Consider the following 26,278-nt stretch of genomic DNA (forward strand, 5'->3'; position numbering starts at 1 on the left):
TTAACCATTCAGTGAAGGGCTGTGTGTGTGTGTGTGTGTGTGTGTCTGCGTAATATAATTCAATATAATTCAATTTGGGGATGTGCATGTTCTGGTTTGGTTTTTTTCCCATCTTTTTTTTTTTTTTCCCCTGATGCCATAGATTAGGGGGAAGGGGCTTCTAGAACTTGAGTTACTTTTGAGGTCATTTTCCTTCCTGCCATGACTAATTATCTCTCTGCTTCTCAGTTGCAGATCTGACCTCTTCTGAACACTTGGCCGTGTCTCCATTCCTGGGACTCTGAACCCAGCAGCTGGACCACTTTGTCCTTGGGATTTCGGGTGTCCTCGCTTCTCACCTTTCCCTTTCCCCCTCTTCTCTCCCACCTCCTGAGAACTCCTGAAGACTGTAGGATTGTCATGGAGTCCAGGGAAATCTTAAGCACCTCCCGGCAAAGGGGGGACGAGTCGGAATTCCTGCCTGTCTCCTCAGCCAAGCCACCGACTGCTCCTGGCTGTGCAGGAGAATCTTTGCTCTCTGCTCCAGGACCTGGGAAGGGGATCCCAGTGGGCGGAGAACGCATGGAGCCAGAGGAGGAGGATGAACTGGGCTCAGGGCAGGATGTGGATTCCAACTCAAATGCAGACAGTGAGAAATGGGTTGCAGGAGATGGCCTGGAAGAACAGGAATTTTCTATCAAGGAGGCAAACTTTACAGAGGGGAGTCTGAAGCTGAAGATTCAGACCACCAAGCGGGCTAAGAAACCCCCAAAGAATCTGGAGAACTATATATGCCCCCCTGAGATCAAGATCACCATTAAGCAGTCTGGCGACCAGAAGGTGTCCCGTGCTGGGAAAAATAGCAAAGCCACGAAGGAGGAGGAAAGAAGCCACTCCAAAAAGAAGGTAAGGAGCCCCGTTTTGTAGGGTTTTTTGTTAATTCATTTTTGCCACCACCCCCCAGCTGTTAAAGGTCTGTTTGATTATTACTTATTTATTTTGGAATTATCAATCTCTTTGATGGAATACTTAACACCCTCCAGAAGAAATGCCTCTGATATCTTGGTACAGTGTCTAATTTATTATTATATCTTCTACCCACATGAAAATCAACAGCTACTAGAATTATAATTCTGGAACATTTCTATTTATTGTGTAGCAGCCTCTTGGGTAGGTCAGACCTGGCTAAGCTGTGACAAAATTAGAGGGTTTTTTTCTTTTTTGGCTTTAATATTTGCATCTGTTATAGTTAAGCATGGGATATGGAGAGTTTTGGTCAATCAGAAGAGTCAAGAACCTTTATAACCTTCTTTTGGTTTCAACCACCATTGTTAAGCCTGTCTAAAATAGGCAAGTTAATCACTGGACTAAGGAAGTCACCTTCATAGTAATTTAGTCCACTAGAAGGTGAGAGATCATTGCTCTGAAAGCCAGTGGTGAGCCCTGGAGCTCAAACTGGAGAAAGAAGAAGGGGCGGATGGATAACTGACCTGAATCTTTGTCTAACACATCACAGATGTTTTGAGATTGGGTATTGACTGAACTTGGTTGGTTGTCACTTTCCTCCTACAGGCCTAACTGGTGGAAAGCAGCCCTCTAGGTGATTGGTGGTGGTATTTGGTTGGGAATGAATGGGGCCAGGTTTCATTGTAATTATATCACAGGGGGTTACAGTGACTTCCCTTCTTGGGTGGGGTATGGTACTCAGCTATAATAGCAGAGGACTGCCCTAGTCTCGAAAGCGTTCCAAAACTCTCTGGGGCTTGTAAATGCCTCTGAAAGGAGCCCCCTTTTTGACAGAGGTTTTGGGTTCAGGGTGGTAGGAGTTCATCAGAGTCTTTGTAACTTTCCCCCACATCTTATTTACTTGGGCTCTAGACATGATGGATTAGCTAAAAATAGCACAAGTGAATGACCCTCTCTCCATTATGGCTCAGAGATAATCTGTAGCATTTTTTTTACTAGTGGTTTTTGAGCTTTTCTGTAATCATTTTCAGTAGAACTGCTAGGACTCATGTTTTTTCATTGGTGTAAGCCTTGTGTCCTCCCTCACGCTAAGTGTTTGGGCTGATATATTGAATTTAAAATCCAAAGACCCGGATGAGGGGAGATTTTCTGGGTGACCAGTGCCTTCTGGTTTGCTCAGACTATCCCAGTTTTAAAACCAAAAGCCCTGAAGCCAGGTACCCCTTCAGTCTTGGGCAAGGCAGGACAGTTGGTCATCTTATTTTAACCTTTGGAATATAAAGTAATTTTTAGAAATTGGCTTGTTTTCACAGAGCACAGAGGTTGTGCTTTCCTTCCCCTGTCCCCATTACAAGTTGCAGTGATTTCTGGGGTTTCTGTCATAAAAGATTACCTAAGTGCTTTTGGAAACTTTTGAAATTCTTGCCAGAAAATGGAGCAGTTCACATTAGGCTCCACTTGGAAAGTGAGGCTTTGCTTTGGAGTTGGGTCTCTTCAGCTTTGAAAATGAGTATCTTTGTCTGTGGCCATTGAGATGGCCAGTTCTTTGTGCATTGTTGGATTTTTATGTGGGTGGGCAGTCTCAAAAACTGTGGTAACTGTTTTCCCTCCATCCCCATCACTGCCAGGGTTTGAGCAACAGCCCACAGTTTGGGGTGTGCGTACCCAAGTTCATTACCCTAGAAAGAGCTACGTTGTCCTGATCAGTTATGACCTTCCATAAAGCCACAGGAGTGTTCCCAAAGATAGTCCTCTGCCTCTTGGAATGCCCCAGAATAAAACTCTGGAATTTGTGACATGGGGATGATTTAGAAGCTGCAGTGTGCAGTGGACCTCCATTCTCATTTCTGAAATTCTCAGGCTGGTCATCATTAACCAAAAAGCTGGATGCCCTTTTTGTGCTTTATCGGAAAGAGAGGTGACATCACTTCTCCCAATGTGTGACACCCCAAGTAAGTGTTTCTAAGTCTCAGAAATTGGAAGGGAGGCAAAGGGAGGGGAAGGACTAAAATTCAGCTTACAGTGTTGTGTTATGCTGGTTATGCTGACACTGTAATGGGAGTATCTACAAAACTTTTAAATTGTTAGGGGCTTGCTTCATACTCTGCTTCTCCATCTGTCCTAAATTTATTTATGCCTAGAGCGGTTACTTCCCAGAAATGAATGAATAAAGTTATCAGTACTGAGTCTTAATCACTTGATAGATGATGGAAATGTTCTCTGATCTCTATTGGATTAGAATGTTAACTCTCTTACTCTCCAGAGTTCCTGTTGTTTGGAAAAGAGGGAGTTAGTAAAAGCTGAAGTTGAGGTGGAGAGGTAGAAACCTTGCTTGCTGTTTCAGGGCCATGAACTTGCAGAATTTACTTATTTGTAGGAACGTGAAACATGTGATCAGTAACTTCGGACGGGGGAAAGGATGAGGATGGCATTTGGTAAGCAACAGATCAGAGTCTGACTCTAAAATCCAGTCTTCTGGGTCTTTTTTTAAAAAGCAAACTCTACCCTCAATGTGGGGTTCAAACTCACAACCCTGAGATCAAGAGTCGCAAGCTCTACTTGACTGACCAGCCAGGTGCCCTGCCACCACTTTTTTTTTTTTTAATAAGGTAAGCCACTCATTGGAGAAGTGTGCATGGAGTGGCCCCTGGGACTCGGGTCCTAGACTGGGAGCCAGGAGGGAGGCTCTGTTGACCTGATCCTTGAGTTGGTAGAGATGCCTACTTGGGGGTCACCTGAATATACGTGTTGGCTTAGAGCAGGGGTCGGCAAACTGTAGTCTGTGGGCCAAATCTTGCTCCTTCCCTGTTTTTATACAGCCCACAAGCAAAGAATGGTTGGAAAAAAATCAAACAAAGAATAATATTTTGTAACATGTGAAAATTGTTTGAAATTCAAATTTCAGTGTCCATAAATACAGTTTTATTGGAACGGAGCCACATCCATTTGTTTACATTTTGTCTGTGACTGCTTTTGCACGAAGACGGCAGAGTGGAGTGGTTGTGACAGAGACTGTATGTCCCACAACGCTTAAACTGTGTACTATCTGGCCCTTTCCAAAAGGGAAAAAATTATGTAAATATACATATATATGTGTGTATATATATACATATATATGTATATATATACATTATTATTATTACTATTATTTGATGAGCCTTTTTTTAGGGAAAGGACATAGAGTTTCAGGATAACAAGGATTTTGTTTTGTTTTGTTATTAAGGATTTAGCCTCCAAACTTGGAGGCTGGGGGAAATTGGGTGTTACATCATTATGTGCTGACTTTTTTTTTTTCTTTTTTTGTAGACCAATTAATTTTGTTCAAGTCATTGTTTGACAGCCTTAGGCAAAGACAGCTTATATTGGATCCCAAATGATTTTCTTTTTCATTGGTTTTTGTAAAAAGAATACTCCTTAGGATAATGATAGCGTTCCTTACATAACAGAGCTAGGTTTTTGCTAGGCTAATTGTATTTCAGTATGTTCTACTACTTTGGTGTGAAGACGTGTATGTGTGGCATCCTCAAGGGCTTTATTCCAAGACTGAAACCTAACACCAACCCTCCAAACCAGAGAGGCATTATAGAGGTTGAGGCAACATGGCCTCTAAAGTGGTAGGATGGTAGGAGGGACCCATGAAGATGCTCCCCCACTGGCTCAAGTTTGCATGGACTCTTTCTAACCAGGGGACAGGTCACCTGTCTTCCATATGAAATTGAGATGGCAACTGAAGTGCTATATGGCAGTGGGTTTCTGACGAATGAATTTATGTGAGGTGTAAGAGTAGCATTTGGTGAGAAGTAGAGGCTGAGAAGAGAATTCTGAACATATTTCAGGGCCTCAGAACCGTGCTGTGGATGGACCTCCTTTGCAGATGATCTCATTAAAGAAAGGCAACTTGATCTTTACCATGGTACCATCATTGTTGCATATTAGACTTACTCAGGCAAGTGACGAAATAACATAAACTTCATGTAGTTCCCTTCTAGGTCACTCAGTCAAAACAATAGAGAACATGAGACAGAGTTTCTAGAAGCAAATTCAAGTATAGCACATGAGCGTAGAATGTTCCAACAGTGACAAGTCTTTGAAAGGCTCGCAGCTGGGCAGAGCTTAGCAGCTCTCCTCTTTCCTGAGAACTTTTTGTGAGAATCAGGAACTCCTCTCCGGGTCCAACAGGATGAGAAGGACAGGGGACTTTTACCCAAGCTCCATTCAGTGACCCAGGCTAGGAGATGTGGGTGGCAATCTGTACCAACTGGCTCGGTGGCTTTGGATCTGGAGTATAACCTTGCTGAAGCCCCAGTTTCTTTATCTGCCAGATAGAGATGATGATTTCCACATTGTATAACTCAATGGAAGATTTTAGGAAAAATGGGTAACTTACAGAGCACACATCATGATAACCAGTTTGGATTTGTGGCAAGCCCTGTGCTAGCTGTTTTATATGTATTTACCTTCACTATTAGTCCTTGTAACAGTCCTGCCAGGCAGATACTACTTCTTCACAGATGAGGAAATTGAGGCTCATTTGCTTCAAAAGAGCAGGAACAGGAATGGGCAGGGTTGGTCTTTGAAGCCAGTTCTTCTGTACTCCAAAGCTAATGTTGTGTTCCAGTCCTGAAGTGGCCACACTCTAAAAGACTGCTGGAAGGTAAAGATTCTAAGCACTGGGACATTTCCTCTACACCTTCCAACATTAGTTAGGGTGACGAGATCATAACCTGGTATATTGCCCTTAATTCTAAGTGTTCCAGGTTGTTTGAAGGAAAATTCAAATCCTCATGAGTTAAAGTCTTGTTCTTTTCCTTTGTTGTGCTTACAGATTTTTATTTGCCTTTAACCAAAATGCAACTTCTATTTCATTTGTTTGGATTTAGTTTTCCCTTTTCCCAGCTTCATCAAGGGAACCTGTTTCCTCCGATAGCAAGAACTTCAACCTCACATTTGTCATGTGCCTGCCGTGGTCCTGGAACCATGCTTGGGATTTGTCCTGGACAATCCCACCTATACCATCTTCATGTGTCTATGGAAAAACCTCAGTATTCTTCTCTGAACACTGCTAACCCTCTCTTAGGAAGTTCAACGGGTCATGCACTCATTTGCCCATTCTTTAAATAGCACCTTCTTTGTGCCAAACGCACAAAGTATGGATGTAGATGGGAAGCGAGGTTAGCATCAGATTGCAAGGAATGATGAATGTCAAATAAATAAATGGGTTTGTATTTAATTCTGTAAGCAATGGGAATGCTCAGTGGGCTTTGAACTGGGGAAAGGGAAGGCTTGGGGGCCCAGGGAATATAATGAAAGTGATGCAGAGCAAAGAACCTTAAAAGGGGAGTCTTTAGGTAATACAGCTGTCAGTGATGAGGCCTGTACTAGGGTTCTCCATTTTTCCATAGGGTGTTAAGGGGCACATTTCTCTCTTGACTCTCTGTGGTTGTAGCAGTTTGGCACATCAGATAGTTGGGAGGGGGTGCTGGGCAGGAGAAAAAGTTAGCTCAGAATGCCTGATGTCTGGCTGCTGTACCCATCATCTCCTCCATGGTGGTGGTGGCCCTGGGCATCCAGCAGAGAGCCTTCCACCTTCTTTGTGGCTCAGGTGTCCTTCCCTTCCCATCATTTGGCCCAGCAGCCTCTCCGGTCACTCCTACATGCATCCCTGGGTTTGCCCTCCCTTCTTCTGGGGGGTGAGAATGTGGTGTTTTCAACTCCTGAGAGTATGAGCTCCTTTCCCCACAGCACCCTCAACCTGATAAGAAAGAGAGCAGGTCTCACCAGCTTTTCTTTGCAAGAGGCTGAATTTCCCTCTTGTTTAGTTTTATGTTTTCTCCCTAAAGATTTTTTTTAAAGCAGCACATTCCTATTTATTCATCAGTGTGCTTGAAAATTTTGTTTCCTGATAGGTTTCTTTCTCCCTTGTTATTTTATAGCTAGAGCTGCCTGAAAGGTGGTAAATGACCTTCTCCACAAAGTATTTGTCTTCATGGGGCAACAAGTAACGTTTGACATCTGGAGCTGAAGGTGTGGGGATAGAACACTGGACTTGGGGACGGGAGCCCTGGGCACTAGCTCTGTCTCTGTCACTAGCAGAGACTAATTTCAGCAAGATTGCTTCACCTTCCTGGGTCTCAGTTTCTGCATGTTTAAAAAAAAAAAAAAAGGATGAACTAAAAACAGCTTTTGACCTCTGCAGCCTTATGTCTGTTCTAAAAACTGGAAACTTTAAGAACCATTCTGCTAGATGGGGCAAGTCTTTCTCTTTAACAAAACTAGTTACTATAAACAAAATTTTTGACCTCTCTTTGGACCCACTGTTCCATCATCAGATTGTTTCCTTTCTGCCCCAATGTCAAAAGGCCCACAATTGTGGGAGCAAGCGTCAGAGTTGAGTTTAAAAAGTGGTGAGATTTATCAAACTTGTGTTCCATGACGATATTCTGGGAAAGTTTGGTTCTTTCTTCCCTTTCTTGTATTTTTTTTTCTTCTGTATTTGGGATTCTCTAGGGGTTTTAAGCACCATGCTGGCTCTTTTCCTCTTGGTTTTGATATTCCCTTGGTAGTCAGTTTGACTTTGGACTTCTCCAAGGAATATTCTTTGGTGAACTCCATACTTTTGAAGATAACCTGGCAGGGTAATGAAGCAGAGAAACTGTGTTCTGTTCCAGTGGAGAGCCCTTCATTCCCTGAAGTGAGGAATAAGGGATCTGTTAGCAAGAGTCCATGCCCTGAGAGTGAATTGGAAGTCAGATCCCCTGTGTTCTGGACTGGGTTCTCACTGTCTTTGGAGGAAGAGACCTTGGGCTCTGTATCCCCTCAGGCACATTACTTAACCTCTTGAGACTGTGTCCTGATTGTGTGAAAATCAGGGATGATACCAGCACCTTCTTGTTAGTGTCTTGAGGTGATGGAGGGGCCTGTGGGCACTTAGCACAACCCCTCACTCAGTGTGCATTATTCTGATTGCTGTGCTAGCATCCAGCACATTTGGGCCACCCACAGGACCATCCTCCGTGCAGGCACAGCTGACCCACAGTGACTTGCAGTGGTGCTGGGCTCCTGGGGGTGTGGGTTGTCTCAGAAGCCTCTGTCTCTAGGCTCCTTCTGCTTTCATATTGCTATGGGCTGTGTTGAATTGTGTTCGTGGACGGCAGTGCTGCTGTCTCATTTCTGATGCCTGCACAAGCATCAACTAGTATCACTGGTGGGTTGGTTTCTTTCCTATTTATTTATTTATTTATTTATTTATTTATTTATTTATTTATTTGGCGGTGGTGAGGATTGCTATGGGGATTTATTTAGAGATGGTTCAAAGGTCTTTTATCTCTGTGGTCATTTATCTGCCAAACCAGGATTGCTGCTGAGCTCAAAGCTTGACTCAAAATGAAAGTGTTAAAGCCGTGTCATAAGAAAGACCAGTTGGGGCTCAGTGGGCGCTGCCTTCTCCCCTGGCCACGTTGTCAGCATTTGCAGAATCTCCCTCTTCTCCATCATTGCAATTTCACATCCTCAAAAAGTTCTCTCAGAGCTGCATTTCCGGTTGATCTTCGATGACATGGCCTTTTTTATTTTTAATAAAAGGTGAGAGAAACAATCCCTTTTTGCTCTGCTCTACCCCCTCCTTTGATTTTTCTGATTCTTGCAACTTTAAGTTCAAACGTCCTGCCTTCAAAGCACTCCCATGCAGGATGTCCCAGGCATCTCAGGATGACCCCCGCCTGCCTTGCTTGTGCATGAGACACGAGTGGCTTTGGTCAGGAAGTCATTGGGCCTGGATGAGGGCATAGGCCGAGAGCAAAGGGATGTGGCAGGGAGGTTTTCAGAGCCTGGGTCCCAGGCCTTGGTTCAGGCTCCTGACTGCATTATATATAGAAAACAGCACAAGCCAATGAAGTCTTGTGTTGTGGGGTGGGAGGGTTGTTTATTGACAGTAAGCTAAAAATTCAATGTTATAATTTGCATATGGCCTAATTGCTTTGAAGAAGGGGTTTCAACTTGGATGGTCTTCAGGGTAACCTCAATTGGAAGGTGGCCATGGAGACTCTGGGAACCACCCCCACCCCCAAAGAGGAACCAGTGACCAGAGGGATAGGCTGCCAGTGGGGAGGGCAAAAATTCAATGGAGCCAGTTCCCCAGGAGGCATACAGACAGACATAGCATGCAAACACCCACATGGATTCACAGTTGCACCCAGCATGTGCAAGAGTCTGAATTATATGTCCTGGCTGGTGAAGCAGCGAGCCCTCTGTGCAAGCTGAGGCTGCTGTCTGAGCATGTCAGAACGTGGCAGTCAGAGCTCTGCGTTGTGGGCAGGTTTGGACTACAGAACTTCGAGGGCTCCTTCTAGCTTTCCATGGTATTCCAGGGGATCTTGCCCTATGAAGGCAAGGGGCCTCCCTGTATACTTTGAATGTGCATTTCTCTCTGGAGTCCCAGTTTTTTATTTATTTATTTTTTTTCCTCTCTGCCTACCCCTCCCTCCCTGGGCCAACTTCTCTCACCTCCCCACCAGCCTGTGACCTCACCAGGGGAAACAATGGAGGCCTTTATTTACTCTGAAATGTCCAAGCAGTTCCCATCTTGCTACCTGGCCCGTGAGGCCATTTGATAATCATCATTAGTATCAAATGCAGGTCGCTTCGGTGTATTTTCTAGACCTTGTTTATTGTGTTTTTCCCCAGACCTTCTTCTTTGCCTCCCACAAGTTTCTAGCCAGCCTCACGGTGGGGGATCAGAAGTAGGGAAGGAGGAGAAAATTCTTGAAGAGAGACAGACTGACAGCAGTCAGACAGACTGACCTCAAGGTGTGCCACATGCCTTGCCATTAAGAAGTATTCATTTGCAAATATGAATGTGCCCAAGAGCGTGGGCAGCTTTTTATGCTAGGCCAGTTGGTTCATTGGCTTAGTGTTGTGAATGAGAACACAGCTCAGGAGTTGCAGTGTTTTGCCTGACAGACTGGACCCCCAGAGAACCACCCTAAGGGAGTTGCTTCTTCTTATGGCTTCTTATAGCAGTACAGCCAAAGGGAATCTATTTTTAACCTATGATGGGAATTTCCATTTTTCCATCCCTGTCTTTTTTAGGGAGCAAGGAGGTGAAAACCAATGAATTTGGGTGTGTGGCTCTTCCCTGTACCATCAGGCTCCTAAAGTCCCTGTCTGCCCACTGGATTGCTGACATTGAATGGGTGGTGGGTTAGCATCAGGCTGGGGTTTGGATGCTGGTGGGTCATGGAGGAAATAAAGATTGGGAGATCCAGAAAGGGTCTGAGACTAGGGGTTAAATCCATCGAGGGCATAGGCTGGACTTTGGCAGCAGCTCAGGGAACAGGGGAAGGCTGACCACAGCAGTTGTAGGTCAGAAGAAAAGAAGGGGTCCACAGTTGGGTCACACTTCCAGAATCATGGAATTCACTGAGAGTGAGTATTTTCATTTAGCACCTCTACTAAACAGACAAAAGATACCTTCCAAAATCCCTCGTGGACAGTTATCTGTCATTTGGCAGCCGCTCAGTGGCCCTCAGGGAGGAGACTTGGTACTTTCTGAGGCAGCCCTGGATTTAGGAGAACTCTTTTTTTTTTACGTTGCGCTGAAGTCATCCTTTTAAAGCTCAAATATTTCCAGTTCCTGAAACTGTTCCTTGGAGTCCATGATTTCCTGGTGCCCAACCACCTTGGTTCCTATGCTACGGATGCTGGTTTGTCATTGTTTCTCCTAAAAGGCAAAGATGAGGAGGTGGGTACTCACAGAACAGAGTACAGGACCCAGGCCTGGAAGGTGGTCTGGCCTTACACAGCACCAGGGGATTGTGACCTCCCCTGCTCTAAGCACACCACCTCTATTAACAGGACTCTGGGCTGTCCCAACTTTTTGGCAGCTTCAGAATTGTTGGTATGCACTGAACTCAAGGTCAAGGAAACTCTCCAATTTAGTTTTGCCTTATGCTACTCTTGCTGGTCTAAATGATCACATCCTACATTCAGTGGATATTTTGGACCAAAATTCAGGTGTTTGCATTATCCTTATTCTCATCTCTTTGTGCAGAGTTCTAGACAGAGATATGAATCAACTGCTAGTCAAACAGTCTCATCTCGGTCTGTGGACTACACAGAAGACACAGAAATAAGGCGGCTTTGAAATGTAGATGGCCATCTCACTCAGAATCCCTCTTCCCTGCTTTCTCTGGTGGGATATCTCTAGATGGGTCCACCAACTGCGAACATGCTTTCTCATTTACATAATGGTCTTCTTGGTTCTAACAGAAAGGGTTGTTAAAAGTGTGCTGTCAGAAGCAGGTTATTTTCTTCTCAGTTACTGCGTAAGCTCTCTGAGGACAGGTGTTATATATGTTAATATAATATTCACTTATTTTATTTCCCCAGCCTGGATGTTAAACAAGTTCATGTTCACTGTGTGCCAATGAAGGTAATTCTGTGGAAGACACTCTTTTCTATCAAAACACCTTCTCCCTAGTTAGCCCTGTGTATTTTGCATTGGTTCCTTAGAAACATCTTAAATCTTTCATCATGCTGCCTTTTTTTGTGCACTCATCCAGATACACCGTAGCAGAGCTGAGACCTCTAAATTCTACACGAATCTACAGAATTGTATGGTGTGCTCAGCATAAGTGCTGTGTGGGGTATAGAAAGACCTTTATTAGAAAGAATCGATCTCAGGGCATTTAGGGAAAAACCCAGGGCGGTGTGCATAACCAACTGTCAAAATACGTGTTCCAGATAGTGCCTAGTATGAAAAATTGGTAGCAACCATCACACCTGACCAGCACCTTTACACAGTGTTCACATCTGCCCAACTGTTGCCTCTTTCCAGTTTGTTCCTTAGGCTAGTTCAGTGAAGTAGCTGTTGTTCTTCCGTGTTTTAGAGACTTAGGAAGGGACTTGGAAAGCTTTTAAATGGCTTGCCCTGAAATCACAGGTAATTATGGGGTGGGGGGCCTCACACCCTCCTCAGACCCTCAGGTCTCATGGTTTCCAGCAGTGAGAAGCGATCATTGAAAGATGCACTCTAGCGGGTCCTGCTGAGACATCCTCCAGGAGAGAATCACTGAGTCTTGTGCCATCCACCTGCTTGCTCCTGCTGCACACCCGTGGACTAGCCTGTGGGGGAACCTGGGCGTTGTGGCATCTTCCCAGAGACTCACAGCCCCTTTCTCAACTGCCCACAGTCATCTCCCCACTGAAAGACACTCAGCAGGGCACCCCAGCAGTGAGGTGTGGTAGACAGTGATGGCTGGCAACACAGCACAGGGCTGTGGGATAATAGGCTCGCTGTGACTTAATCTAGAAGCTATTGACAGTGTACTCTAAAGTGTCCCGGTTTAGACCGAAAATGTGGGATTCACAAAGAGCCCCTCCAAAACAGGACTCCAGGAGCTCTGTCTGGTCTGAGAAATGAAGGGAGGGTGGCTACCCCACACCAGGGATTCTGGGTCCGAACCCCCATTCCGCCCTTAATGAATGAATCCTTGTTTCCTCATACTTAAAAGGGATTAGTACTGTCTCTCTTCCTTCCACATCACTTTGAAGATAATCTGAACAAATGGTTCTGAAATGTTAAAAGTGCAGTGGAAATATGAGGTGCTCTTCTGTGCAACTGCCCCGCAGTCGATTTCTAACAAACTATAGTCTCTAATTAAACTTTTTCCATGGCTTCCTCCAGTATCCCCTCAGCGCCTGGCCTCTTTCTTCCCCTGCTTTGAATAAAGCCCCCAGACGTGGCTGTGATGAACAGCAGCTGCGGGTTGGAAGCGGTCAGCAGCCTAGTCCAGATACCCGCCACATGGTGTAATTGCCCTTTGTGAAATTCCGGGGTGAGAGGTCAGCCCTCTTTGCCCATCTTTGTCACTTCTCAGTCATCTGTATCCTGGTGGCAGTTGTGTTATCCCAGTATCCTTCCCCTACCCCCCTCCTCCACCCCCCTTCTCCTGGAGCCCAGGAAAAAACCATCTGCTGAGTTGGCTTTCAGAAGATTTTTTTTTTTTAAATACCAATTTCCCTTTGTTCCGAGGCAACCTCCAATCAGAGCTGGGGTCTGCTGGGTTTGGCGAAAGGCTGGTATTGTGTTTCGTGCTCCCGGAGGAAAGGTTGTCCACTTGCTTTTCTTTTTGATTCGATTCCCTGCCATTCTGCAGGAGAATCAGGGGTTGCAGCTGCTGCTGTCAGCTGTAAATAGGGAACCCCCTTGTTTAAGAACCTACACGTTAATCTTTTGGCAGGGGGAGGAAAAAAAAACAAAAAAAACAATAACAAAACAGAGAAAAACATTAAAACCAACGCTAACAAAAGTCTTTCTTCCTGTTCCTGTCTCATCCCCTAAGTCACACAAGATCCTACTAGTTGCTTAATCTCACAAGAACTTGCTGGCTCTAAGGTTTTCTTGAAGTGTCTTTGGTGTCTAGCCTCTTATGTTTTCTGATTTCTTGCTGAAGAATATGAACTGCCCATTAGAAGCATAGGAGAACCGTTTTTCATGGAAAACCTGAATCACAGAGAAAGGCTGTGCAGGCTGCTTTCTTGGTCATAACAACGTCTACTGTTTTGGTGCTTAGAGTAGTTGGGAACTTGGCCAAGTGTTTCACACATATTGTTTACTAAATCCTCCCCACAATCACAGTGGAGATGTTATTATCCCCATTTTCCAGATGTATAAGATGAGGCTCAGACACCTCCAGTTACTTGCCTCAGGTCTCAGAGTCAGGAAGCTGTGATCCCAGCATGTCCACCCTCTGAGCTCCAAGGCCCATGGCAGCTCACAAGGTGCTCAGGCGGACTGAACTTAGAGTGGACGTCAGAGGTCCTCACCTTCAGAGCTTGCCTTCTAGAACACCTGTGGGTGAGGTGCTTTCTCAATGCTTCCATTTCTCTGCCTGTAAAACTGGAACCACAATAGCTAGATGCCAGGGAACCCAGAGAGAGTTGGGCAAGTCTTGTGAAAGCTTTGTAAGTGCATCAATCTCTGAAGCTAGAGCTTGCCTTTATCCTCTTTTTCTATCACATTCCACAAAATGGGTAAAACTTCTCTCAGCAGATTTAGGAGATGCTTTGACACATCCTCTCAAGTTACCTGCAACTTTGGGGACTGCCCTCCCTGTACACGCTCCCATCTTTAGCCAAAGGCCTTTGCTAGATGTTGGCCCTTTACAAACAAAAGAGTGTTTTGCTCCTTTATGGTGATAAGAAGAGGGGTCAGCAAGTGAACACATGATGAATTCCATAAATTGGTGAAAATCCATAAAATCCATAAAGCAGCTTTGAAACATGCCATCTCCTCCCTCTTCTCACTGTTGGGCCGGGACTATGACCCAGAACCCAGGAGTTGGAGTGGGGGTGGGGGGAGGGCTCTGGCTTCCCTTAGCATGGAATATAAAATAAAACAAGTGTGTGTGTGTGTGTGTGTGTGTGTGTGTGTGTGTGTGTGAGAGAGAGAGAGAGAGAGAGAGAGAGAGAGAGAGAGGGAGGGAGAAAGGTTAATATTTTCTCTTTTGCTTTCTTCTGAGGACATAGAATTTTCCTAGATACTTAAAATATGTGCATGTGTCTGTATTGATTTTAATATCGTAAAATATATTGTAGGCTGCTATTAATGTAGATTATAAGAAATGTAGCAAGTTAACTGTGCAATATACTCATCTGGTCTCCGGAAACTAATAGACTCTTGCTCAGCATCTTACTCTATGAAATGAGGTAATTTTAGTAAATGTTCTCTCTTTTACTTTCCAGTACAGTCCAGACGTGAACACAAATCTCACCTGAAGGAATTAGAGAGAGACAGAAGACCAGGTGAGGGAGGTTGTAAGCCCACAGACTGGGCAAACAGTGGGCCTGGGGTCAAGAGGAATTGTCCTCTTGCTCAGCTCTGTCAGCTGACATGGGCTGCATGCTGGGTTAACCAGGGTCCCTTTCTAGCCTGGTTTCACCCAAGGCTGCAGATCCCATAGTTGTGAGAGCAGGAGAGGCAGAGAGGAGTAGGAAACGGAAAATGTTGACTTCACAACAGTGTGTTCTGCTGGACGTGAGCAAGATACCCTAACAAAGAGACAGAGTGAAGATGAGCAGAACTTGGGTGCCTCTGTTAATGGGGACCATCCCACTTAATGTACTCTCTTTTTTCTGCATCACTGAGCCATTCACTACTGTATGCATTCATTTAATCAAAGATATTTTCTTCAATAACTATTTATTGCATGCCAAGCACTGTTGTAACTGGGCATTATTTCTCAAATGTCCAAAGTGGGGTAATGTGTCTCCCTTACTTGCAAGCTCTGTGTCTACGTAGAAAATGAGAAAACCTTCTGCATAGTATTGCCGCTAGGAAGAAGGATGCCAAAATTCTCAGAAAATACCTTGTACTTGACTGGTTCTTTGATTGTTAGGAACAGTTCTGTGGCAAATTAAAGAGGTTCACAAGAAGCACCTCGAGAGATGAGATGTGAGTTGAAGGTGTCCATTCTGGTAGACACATGTGGCTTTATGGTATTGACGTATTTAATCTATGGGATGTCCTTGGGATTGTCAGCAGAGAAAGAGGAGAAAAGAATGGCAAGGTTGGTTCTGAAAAATCACATGTCACGTGTTTTGGTACAAGGGACAGAATCCAGGAAAAATAATGGGGGTGTGGGGATAGAAGTGGAAAAGGCTGGTGTATTGGGGCCAATCTGGTGCAAGGGTAGAAGCCACCAGAGAGCTGGCCACTCCCAGGGGAGGACGGGAAGGACAACATCTGGGAGAAGAGGTATGCAAGGGGATGAAGGGTAGGAAATCACATGTGCGTATGGGCCATGTTGGCATTTTAAGGTCTGGGAGAAGGGGCTGTCTCTGAAAGGCTCTATTGGTCCAGGTGACCTTTGCAGAGGAGGAATGGAGCAGTGGAGACACTGGGTACTCCTGGAGAAGCCTGGCTTGTGGTCCTGGACCTTCTCAAAATTGTTTCATGCTTCACCCCCAGGTACGGGCAGGTTGGTACTGGCATGGAAGCCAGTGATGATAGCCTTCAAGGGGCAACAGTACAGTTGGGTCTGGAGAGAGGCGGCTGTGGGCCAGGCCAGCTGTGCCCCTCTGCCTCCGGGGAGGAGCAGGTGCTGAACCTCTGGATGCCTGGTTTTCCTTCTGGCCTCATTCCTGAATGACAGCTGACCTTTGCTCCCAATTTTAGGCTTTTAGCTGATTCTTCTCTGTCTGGGCCTGACTGTGGAGGGCCTGTGGCTGCTGCGGCGCATCTCATTTAATGCAGGAAGATAATTGTCCATCCTTACAGCTTCCCTTTCTCAGAAAGAGGACAGCTCAGCTATGGGGCTTCAGTCTGTAGGCACTGGAGGCAGGGCTCGAAGAGAGGACAGATATTCAAGGTGATGGGCCAGGTCAAATCAATACACATCAGAGAGGGACCCATAGGCACAGATATCCTTCTGTCATCATATTTCTCTGACGAGCTGTGTCTGAGAAAGTAGTGAGGTCTGGTGTCTACTAGAGAGAATTTAGTGGTAGGTAAACATACGTGTGTGTGTGTGTATATGTGTGTGTGTGTGTGTGTGTGTGTGTGTGTGTGTGTGTGTGTACAGCTTCTGGGAAGATAGATGTTGCACATGATGTGATAGAGCCGTGGCCCAAGAAGCAAGAAATTAGGTCTGTGAACTTAACCTAAACCCTAAACCTGTGTTTCCTCATGTGCCTCTTGTTCCTCAGGGGCCCATCGTAAAATGAAGGTAATTAAGCAGAAGACCTCAAAGTCTTTCTCAGCTCTGATATTCCAAGAAATACCCATATAAACACTGATTCATATAACTGGGCATTTACACATGTAACTAGGAGGCATAAATATATAGACAGGATTTTCCTTCATCAGCCGTATAATGATGTGCACAGTTTTTTTTAAATAACTGTCTATAAGTATCAAATACATATTTATTTGAGGAAAAGTGGACATATTCAGCCACACCTAATATGAAAGATGACCAGGAATTAAAAAGGAGGGAAGTCACATGAGCCTCTAGGCAAGTGAAAGGGTACAGAGCCATTATTCCTAATTTATATGGACTTGTCTGGCCTCCAGAGAGACCTCTGAGCTTCGTATCTTGTTGGGGAGGTCTGAGTGTGATGCCCATGTTCTCCCAGATGCTGAGGTATGTGCAGAGCCCAGGGAAGAATGGAAGAAGATGGGACGCTCGAATGAACCTTGAAGAAAGCAAAGGACTGAGGCAGGAGGGAAAAGTAACCCATGGCCTTTCTTGAGTCATTGATGGAGGGCAGAGTGCTCCTGGTGCACCTCAGGCTGATTGGCTGGCTGGCAGGGTTTACCTGGAAAATCTGGAATGCAGAGAAGTCTTGGAAGGCCAGATTAGGGAGATCTGACTTTTTCCTGAGGGCAAGAAGAAAGAAATAGAGTTGCCCACTCTGGCACTGGGGAAAAGAGGATGGCAGAGTGTGCAGGGATGGGGGCTGCTTTAGGAAGTCATACTACAGCCTGCATCGGAGAGAAGCAAGCCCAAAGGCAGAAAAGAAATAGAAGTGAACTGTAGCACCCAATGAGGTGAGGAAGGACCCTTGGTATTACACTGAAGAGGCCTAGAGAGCCATCAGGCAGGTGAAAAGGTGCCGCCTCTAACATTTTCATTCCTGGGACTTTAAGAAGCTTGGTCATTTTCTTAACAATTCATTGATTCATTTTCTGAAGAATTTCTAAGTGTCTTACTGACACTTACGAAGAGTTGATTGGAAAGTGCCTTGAGAGAAGAGCTTAAGGCATGAGCACAGGCTTCAGATGCTGCCTTCTTATCCTGGGGTTTTGTTTCCACTAGCAGTGCCCAGTGCAGGAATGCTAAAAGGAAGGCATTCATCAGATCTATCTTCTTGTCCCTTTACAAACACAAGGTTTCCTGTACTTCAGGGTCATCGTTCATGGTGTGGGGAGTTTGGATTTCATATGGAAGGTTCACTGTTTCTGGTCTGTTCTGTTTTCTGCTCTGCCTTGCCACTCATTCGTCTGCTACTACAGAGTTCCCCAGCTTGGCTCGGGGCTCAGTAAATCTCTTCTTTCCCACGAAGCTTTCAGGGAAATGGGGGGAAAAGCCAGCATATGTTTGCTTCCACTATCATCTCTTCTCCAACCCCTTTTTAACCAAACTTTAAATGCGACCCACCCATACCCAATGTGGAGGAACAAATTGCACTTTTTCTGTGTTAGAAAGGAGTGAAAATGCATATGGCCATGATGGGGAATTTCCCCCACCCTCAGAAGATGGGGGAACAGGGCAATGGTGTGAAAGAATGAATTAGTTATGGCAAATCTCGTTAGTGTCCATTGTAAGCAGAGAAGCTAAGCCATCTGTGGCCACTTGCAAAATTGTTCCTTGTTTGTTCAGCCTCCCCACCGAAGCAAATCTTTGTGGCTTCTGATAATTTGCATACTGTCACTTGTTTGCCAACTGGAGGGTGTCTGGACATGTGTATATGAGGGGGCATCTGTGTGGACATGTATGTGTGTGCTGAAAAGAACCCACTGTTGGTATGCTGCTGTTGAAATAGATGCCTGGGGGTGGGGGGGAGGTGGCTGGCTTTGACTGAGTTCTGGGCTTAGGAGGAGAGGAAGGAGCCTTGGGGGTCCTGTTAGTATTATTTTTAGACATTTCTAGTCAACATCTTCAACTGCCTTCACGTGCTTCCATCCCTCACTCCTCTCCTGAGTCCCTTTGTTGTCCTGATTCCTCTCCCATATTTGCCTTAATTTCCGAGTTCTTAATTAGTGGTGTGTGTTCTGCAAGAAGCAGAACATGTTTAGGGCAGCTTACTGTCTGAGTTATAAGCTAAGAGAGATGTCTTAGGGTAGTGTATGCCACCAGCGTGACCAAATCGTTCTGTGTCAAAGATACTGCTGTTTTATCTCCACTCATTCTACACGTGTTTACAGTGGATCTCCTGTAGACGAGTGGTATTCCAGATGCTCTAGGGGGCTAATGGCTGCACGACCTTTATTACCTCTGTCTTCGGAGAGTTTCCATGGGGTAAAAGTGATGCGTGATAAGCAGCTCATGCTCTGTGGATGGCATGAACACAGTTCTGGAGGTCATGAGTGGAGGGATTGGTCATTATGGTCCAGTGGCCACTGAAGGCTTTGCATTTAAGGGCCTGTGCAAGACAGATGATCGTGTAGGGTGCATGGTCAGGAGGGTGGTCATTCTAGACTCCTAAGATGCCCCGGCTGGCCAAAAAAATTGGCAAATGCAAATCTGTGAAAATTAAACAAAAATGTTCCTTCTGCTTATCATCCCATCATCCAATGGGAAGGATGATATAATAGGAGAAGAATCTGGGATAAGAGTCGGAGTTCTTCAGTATTTGTTTCTAGCAGCACCAGCAATTGATTCTTCCCATCTTGATAGCAGCTTACTTGGCCACACTGCACCCTAATGTCTCCCTTGAATAAAGGGTATCATGCTCTTTCCTTCTTCTCACTTCCCTTTATACTAGGCAAACTCTGACAAAAAAGAAAGTTGGCACTTTCATCTCTGTGGAAGACCTCTTTTTATACTTCTACCTTTTAGGGTGGCATTCTTCATAGCTATCTAAGACGGTCACACTGCCTCCCATTGCTTGATGGCTACACACAAAGAATAGTAAAGATGAAGGAAGCCTTGAAGACCATCAGAGCACTCTCCCCTTTACAGATGAGGAAACAGCCCAGATCAGTGATGTTTCATATTTGTCCAGGATCATATGGTCAATCAGTGATGATCTGGAAAAAAAACTAGTCTGTCCAGTTATCATAATGCTTGGGGCTAAAAATGAGACTGGATACTTGATTGCTGTGGCCATTTATTGCCACTGCATGGAATTCTTCCCTGCCTATTTGCGTGGCCCATCTTATGACAGGTTGGCCCTTCTCTCTTGAACCCTCCTGAACACACCATGGCTTCGCCCAGGAGAATCAGATAAAGGAGGCTTTTATTTCCTAGTTTCCATGTGCTTGCAGCATTCAGAGAAGAGGGCCTGGCAGTGGGAGTGGGGTGGGGAAGAAAACATTTGTCTTTCAATACTGGCCTGACATGAAAGCCTCACTGACGGGCACTTTGAGAACCCAGCTAAATAATGGCCACCACCAAGACAAAAGATAAAACTGACCCACTAGTTATGCGGTTACTTAAACATGATTTACCCTGCATTATACTGGCTGGGACCTGGGGGTCTCGTTTCTAACGAGCCAAGAGACAGCACAATTAATTACAAGGGAAGGAACGCTATCAGACAGCAAGCTAGTCGTTGCAAAAGAAAAGGTTCTTAAATATTCCCTACCTTCCTCAAAAACTGTCAGAAACACACAGAAATAGCACAGCTCACATATTGGTGGACATAGGCAAGCATGGGGACATGATGAGGGCAAGTGGTCCAGGTATAGGATGTAAGCAGGATGGGTGATCACCTGGAACCAGAGAGGTTGCAGTGATGAGGGACAGGGACAGGGATTTGGAAGGGAATTGTCTTATTATTTGACTGAACATGAAAAGTCAATCAGGAGCTCTACGTTTCCACTGCTCTGGTGGACATGATTTCCATCCTGTGTGTGCATCTGATAGTCCATGGGGGCCTCTACCCTCAATGACATGCCCACTTGTGGTAGTTAGGATGGGGAGTGGGGTGGGCAGCTAGAGTAGAAAGAAGGCTCAGAAGGTAGAGAAGCCCATGAGAATGGTGGCCAGTTATAGGAAGTGCCCTGTCCACCATGATGGGCAGTTTTCGAATCATCTTTTAATCTAGAAGCAAATCCCTACAGCCTTACTCTGACTTAATTGTATTGGGGGTGTCACCATATCTCCCCTCAGTTAAACATAGTGGTCAGAGAAGTTGGCTCTGGAATGGAGTGTGGAGCTGGGAAGATGAGAAGGTAAAGTCTGCAGGGTTTGAAGAGGGCAAGGCCAAAGGTTAAGGGAGAAAGGTTAGCAGCAGGCGAAGACCCAGGATTGAAATATTTGCTGAAGGCTGACAAGCAACAGAATAGAGTCAGACAAGTGGCAAATTCCTATTTTCTCTTCTAATTGAGAAAATATTTTGAGTGGTATTCAGTCAGACTGCATAATGAGTGGGGGTGGGGGCTAGAGATGGAGAGAGAGAATATGAATGAGAGAGAATATTACTAAATTACCACAGAAGACCGAAGTGACTACAGAGTTCAAGGAGTTGTGCCAATGTGCCATCCTCCCTTGGCTCCTCATTGGCCAGCTCAGCCTTCATTTCTTTACCCAGTTGTTTAGCACATGGTTACAGAGGCCCTCCTTTAGATGGAGGGGTTGGTGGCTGCCCATAGGCGTTAGAATCAGATAAACAAAATAGAGGCCAGTCCCCCCTTTCAAGGCTAGGCAGGTATGTAAGCACGCAATTCCAACACAATCTGTGACCCTTGATTCGATGCTGTTGTTACTATTGTTTTCTTTAAAACCTAAATTTTATATCACCTGGGTCTATGCGCAGTTTAGTGAATAATCTGAGATAATCTTGCATCTAAGAGATGATATAAAGGGAGTTGATGCTTAGTGGGGTTGCCTGCATAGCCCAAGGGATTGGGTAGCAGGGCCGCAGTGCGGATGGGGGAGTCTGGGTGTGGAGAAGTAGTTAGGAAGTAAAGCAGTTGTTTCTTGACTCAACCAGAGCCAGCTGCTCCCCCTCCTTCTCTGTCCTGCCTGCTCTTTCTTGTAAGAAATGGCTGCCGTGTTCCGGAGAGCGAGTGTGTTTGAGTTTCCCTGCTGGTGGTCAGAAGCACCGGTGGTCTCTTCACTCAGATATTTATGAATTGCAAGAGCATAGGGTTGGAAAGGCTGGGAAGGATCCCTTGCCGAGTGGAGCCCACAGGAGTTAAGTGAGGTCACCACCGTGCCTTGTGAGATTGTGGCAGAGCCAGGACCCTGCCCTCAGCCCCCTGACTCCCCAGCCGGCTCTGGGTACACTACTGCCTCTTTCAGGAAGTGATGACTCAGATTTTTTTCATCAACATCTCTCACCCCAACCCCCCTCCATTTTCTTCCCACAGCCACCAAAGCCAATAATAGACCAAAAACAGTTTCAATTTTAGGCAATTTCCTTTTTTACTTAGAAATCTATGGTTAGTGAGGGGTGATGGTGGCTGGGGGAAGCAGGCATAAGCTTCGGAGGGGATGGGTTTTCCTGGTTGTCAGATAACCTGGAGGAAATAAGAACCTTCATGGAACCTTGAGTTGGTCTCTGAAAGAGCCCTTCCACTCTGAAGTCCTTTGGCTTTTAAGTTCAGAAGGGAGTCTTCCCCACCTGCCAATTCAAGGCCCATTCCTAAAACTAAGTAAAATTCTTAACGTAAGTTTTAAACTTTCACAACTAACTCATGTGAGCAGTTACAAATAATTTATAAGTGACATTCCAGGCTTCTGGATTTTAGTTCCAGTAGTCCTAGGTACATATTTCTTTCTTTTCCAAGAAGGTAGAAACTTCGCTTTGTTGCAGGGCTGAAGTTGGAAATCACTTAAAGAAATTATTAATAATCTAATAATAATTGCTATCTCTAACATTTTGTATATTAGGCTCCAAGCCAAGCCCTTTACATACAAACGTATACAACAACCCTAAGAGGTTAGTCATCTTATTCTTATTTTGCTGATGAGTAAACTGTGGCCCCGGGGACTCAGCTAGCATATAGCAAGTGCGTATGAGAGTTAGTACTTGAAGTCAGGTCAATATGATTTTAACATTCATACTCTTAATCACGAAGCTATATAAGACCTCCCATTTGCAGTTTGGAGGTCACACACTGTAATAATATAGCTTTTAAATTTCATTAAGTGTTTGAGTCCAAATGGCGTGTACTTAAAGTTTATTAAATTTGTAAGGCACACAAAGACTTCATGAAGACCCTGTTTTAACAAATGCCTTAAGTCACAAACTGTGTATTCTGTTACATTATTTGTTTTTAGAATAATACGTGGAGAAGAGCCCAAGATGAAAGAACCTGGCTGAATTGTTTTGTATCAGCTATATTCTCACTCTGGCTGTTCCTTTCACATTCTGGGATCAACAGGAAGACAAATCCCTTTGCTGTGGGTCTCAGTGGGCAGGAGGGAGGACTGTGGAGATGATGGCCACCAGAGGATTTTGGGAAGTTTAAAGTGTTATCCAAATGCCAGAAGAGAATATGTTAACAGCTTTTATTTTATTTTATTTTTTGTTTAACACTCTAAACAAACTTCAGTCTCACTTTCCAGATCGTTCTCTTTGAGATCCCTTTCCAGAACGTTCACTTGGGTAACTAGAATGAAGCCTAGTTTAGTTGGAATGTTTGGGTAGCTCAGTGTTCTGGTTCTTAGGAACAGTTATATATATTTGACTCAAATATTTGGTCAGGATGTGCGTAGGAATGTGTGCGTTTGTGTGTGCATATTTTGACACCCAAACAGAACCATATTTTCTGGTTTTACTGTCAGTGTCCTTATTCCTCTCACCCACTTTGGGGTAAGAGATTATGATAAATGATGTCTGTGGAGATTTCTGTTTTCAAGACCTTCACATCCTTTTCTTTTCATTTGAAAGCATTTTAAGGATTTGTTGCTAGATATCTTATGTGGTTCCTGAAGATGCATACAAATGTGATTGTAAGCTTGCTGTTCTAGAGGCAGCCTGTGCCGAATGGCCAGCATCACCTTGCAGTCCAGGAGAGTAGGAAGCAGAGAGACACTCTCTTTGTGTGAGCACTGTTGGAGGTTTTCAGCTGGGTGATTTGAGGTATCCAGAATGTTCCCTCCAACCTCAACAAGAACAGGTGTCATTTAAGCAACCTCTATTGTGTCTTCACCAAGCTCCAAAAATGCCTTAAATGTGAAATCTCAAACACTTTTCATAAAATTAGATTCTTCCTGTGAAAGGGACCCATGCTGGTATTCTCAGCAGACACTTAGCCAGCCTCATCTGTGGTTTGTGAGTGGCCTTTCCATGGTTGGAGAGTTCTGGGCTTAGATGCTGCTTTCTTTATTGGGTGAAAGTAATCCTCTTTGTAACCCTACCTTTTAGTCTTATCCAACCCTAGAACACAGAAGCTATGCGAGAGAGTTGGTAAAAGTTTTCTAAGACCCCAAAGTAAAACCCAGATTGCATCATAAAAAAGAGACTTGATTTGAGGGGAAGTCCTTACAAGTACCATTCATGCATCCCCTTGTTTGTTCTGCTGTCACTTATTAGGTTCACTCTAAAGAATTAATGAAGGGTCTCTCAGGAATAAAAAGCAAAGTCTTCCCTCATTTAAGACTCATTACTTAGAAATATTCTAATTCTGAGAGAGTGAATAATGCACTTCTTCTCTATGGTGATCACTTTAGCACAGCTTGGCTACTTTATCCAAATTCCTGTGTTGTACTGTCTATTTATTCCAGATAGCAGGGCAGACAGGAAATAGGGAGAAGTAGAAGCCCTCATGGTGTTTAGTGACTGTGCACTATTAGAAACTGGTGGTTTTCAGAACTGGCCATCTCCCTGGGTATCATCACATCTCTCTACTACATTATTTACAGTCTATTAAAAATCACAGAAGGCATGCATGTTTGGGGAAAAAGTTGATGTTTTGCTTCAAGTGCAAGCAATCAAATTTAAGGTACATCTGGGTACCTGTTATTAATGTCCCATAGTGATCATTTATTTGTTCCAGTAACATTTGATGAGTTTGTATTCTGAGGTAGTCATTGTATTTCACTTTAAGAATATAAAATCAAATAGGACATGTCGTCTTCCTTGAAGAATCATGCAAACTTGAGTGAGATAGGCAAACAAAGTGGAAATTATAAAATAATGTATTAAATGTAGTGAACGGAAGGGATGCTCCTCTAAATCACACTGGGGTGGGGAGAGAAAGCTGCAGGGATGGAGGTGAGGTAACTCTTGAACGTTTTCAGGAGCAAGAGGAATCAGCTGCAGTAAGAAGGAGAATGATCATTCCAGAAAGTAGGGGTGGCCTATGTAGAGGAATGGGTGATAGAGTAATAGATCAATTGGATTATAGGAAACACAAGTAGTTCTGTTCAAATTAGTGATGCAGAGAGTGTGTTGGGAGCACAGATGAGGGCAAGCTATGGGAAGAATGCAGATAAGAACTAACTGGTATTTACTGGATCTTTGCAAATGTGCCAGAGAGAATTCTAAGCCCTTCACATGTATATATCATCCAGTCCCCATAAAACACTAGGAGATAGCTCACATTATTCTCCCCACAATACAAATGAGGGAACTGAGGCACAGAAATATGAACTCATTTGTCACTGAGATAAAAAGAGGTGGAGTTTGGAATTGAACCCTTGAAGACTAGCTCTAAAGTTCACTCTGAATCACTGTTCTTTGGGCCTTGTGTATGAGGAGATTGGACATTATCTGAACAACTTGGGTTTATTTTAGACCTAGGAATGACATGGACAGAATTACATTCTGGAAAGGCTGCATGGAGAGCCATGTGGACAGAAGATCATAGGGAAGAAAGGCTGGAGGAAAGGAGGCCAGTTGGAGGCCTTTGACATAATCTAGGTGAGAAGTGATAAAAACCTGAAACACACTGGTGACAGGAGACATCATCAGAAGCGAATTGATTCAAAAGGCATAAGCAGGTAGGATCTGCAGGACTCAGTGGCTAATGGGATGTGGTTGTTGAGTGAGAAGGTGGAATTTAAGTTATCCCTTAGGTAAATGGATACCACCATTCACAAAGAAAGGAAGGCTTGGAGAATGGATGCTAAAGCAATTCAGTGTGATTCCTGTTGTTTCAAGGGCCCATGGGATACCCATGTAGCAAGCCCAATAGGCAGCTGAAAATATTTGAGTTCTGCAAAATGTTGTGGGCTTGGCATCTGTTAATAGTTGAAAGCATGGGTGTGGCTTAATTTGCCTGGTGTAACATGTAGCGTCTGAGGACTATGGAGAGAGCCTTGGGGAATCACAGGCATTTAAAAGATAAGTGAAGGGAGAAATGAAAATGTTTTCAAAGGCTGATCTTGCCAGAGCAGGAGAAACCCCAAGAAGTTCCCAGGAGTGTATGGTTTACATAGCATAGGCTTTGGCAAGACTGGTCGCTGTGATTTTGGGAGAGTGTTTTCAGTGGAATTGTGGTGAGATCAGAAGCCAGTGAAGAAGGGGTGGAAGAAAATATAGTATAGCACAATCCTCCCAGAAGCTTGCCTTTGAGTGAAACATAGCCCTGCACCAATGTGAGTCAACTTCTTAAACATACATCATGGAACATTTGAAGATACCTGGAATAGAGAGGCTGGGACAGTCTGCCCTTGGTGTATGTAGTACTGAATTTCCACCCCTAAACACATATTGA

At 44.5% G+C, this 26,278-nt stretch overlaps 1 protein-coding gene across 3 annotated transcripts in view; it reads left to right on the forward strand.

Annotated features, from left to right (window-relative positions):
* The window catches only part of SETBP1 (SET binding protein 1), a 370,870-nt gene that overhangs the window by 20,106 nt on the left and 324,486 nt on the right, over positions 1-26,278 (forward strand). For 2 of the 3 annotated variants that reach the window (XM_042963012.1, XM_042963013.1), the window contains exon 2: positions 229-885. In XM_042963012.1, coding sequence (XP_042818946.1) covers positions 400-885 — 486 coding nt within the window. In that variant the 5' untranslated portion in view covers positions 229-399. Of the gene's footprint in view, positions 1-172; positions 886-26,278 lie in introns of those variants that run through there. The other variant, XM_015536870.2, reaches the window with a different exon arrangement.

Source organism: Panthera tigris, chromosome D3 (assembly GCF_018350195.1).
Source record: "Panthera tigris isolate Pti1 chromosome D3, P.tigris_Pti1_mat1.1, whole genome shotgun sequence".
In the NCBI taxonomy this organism is placed as follows: Eukaryota; Metazoa; Chordata; class Mammalia; order Carnivora; family Felidae; genus Panthera; species Panthera tigris.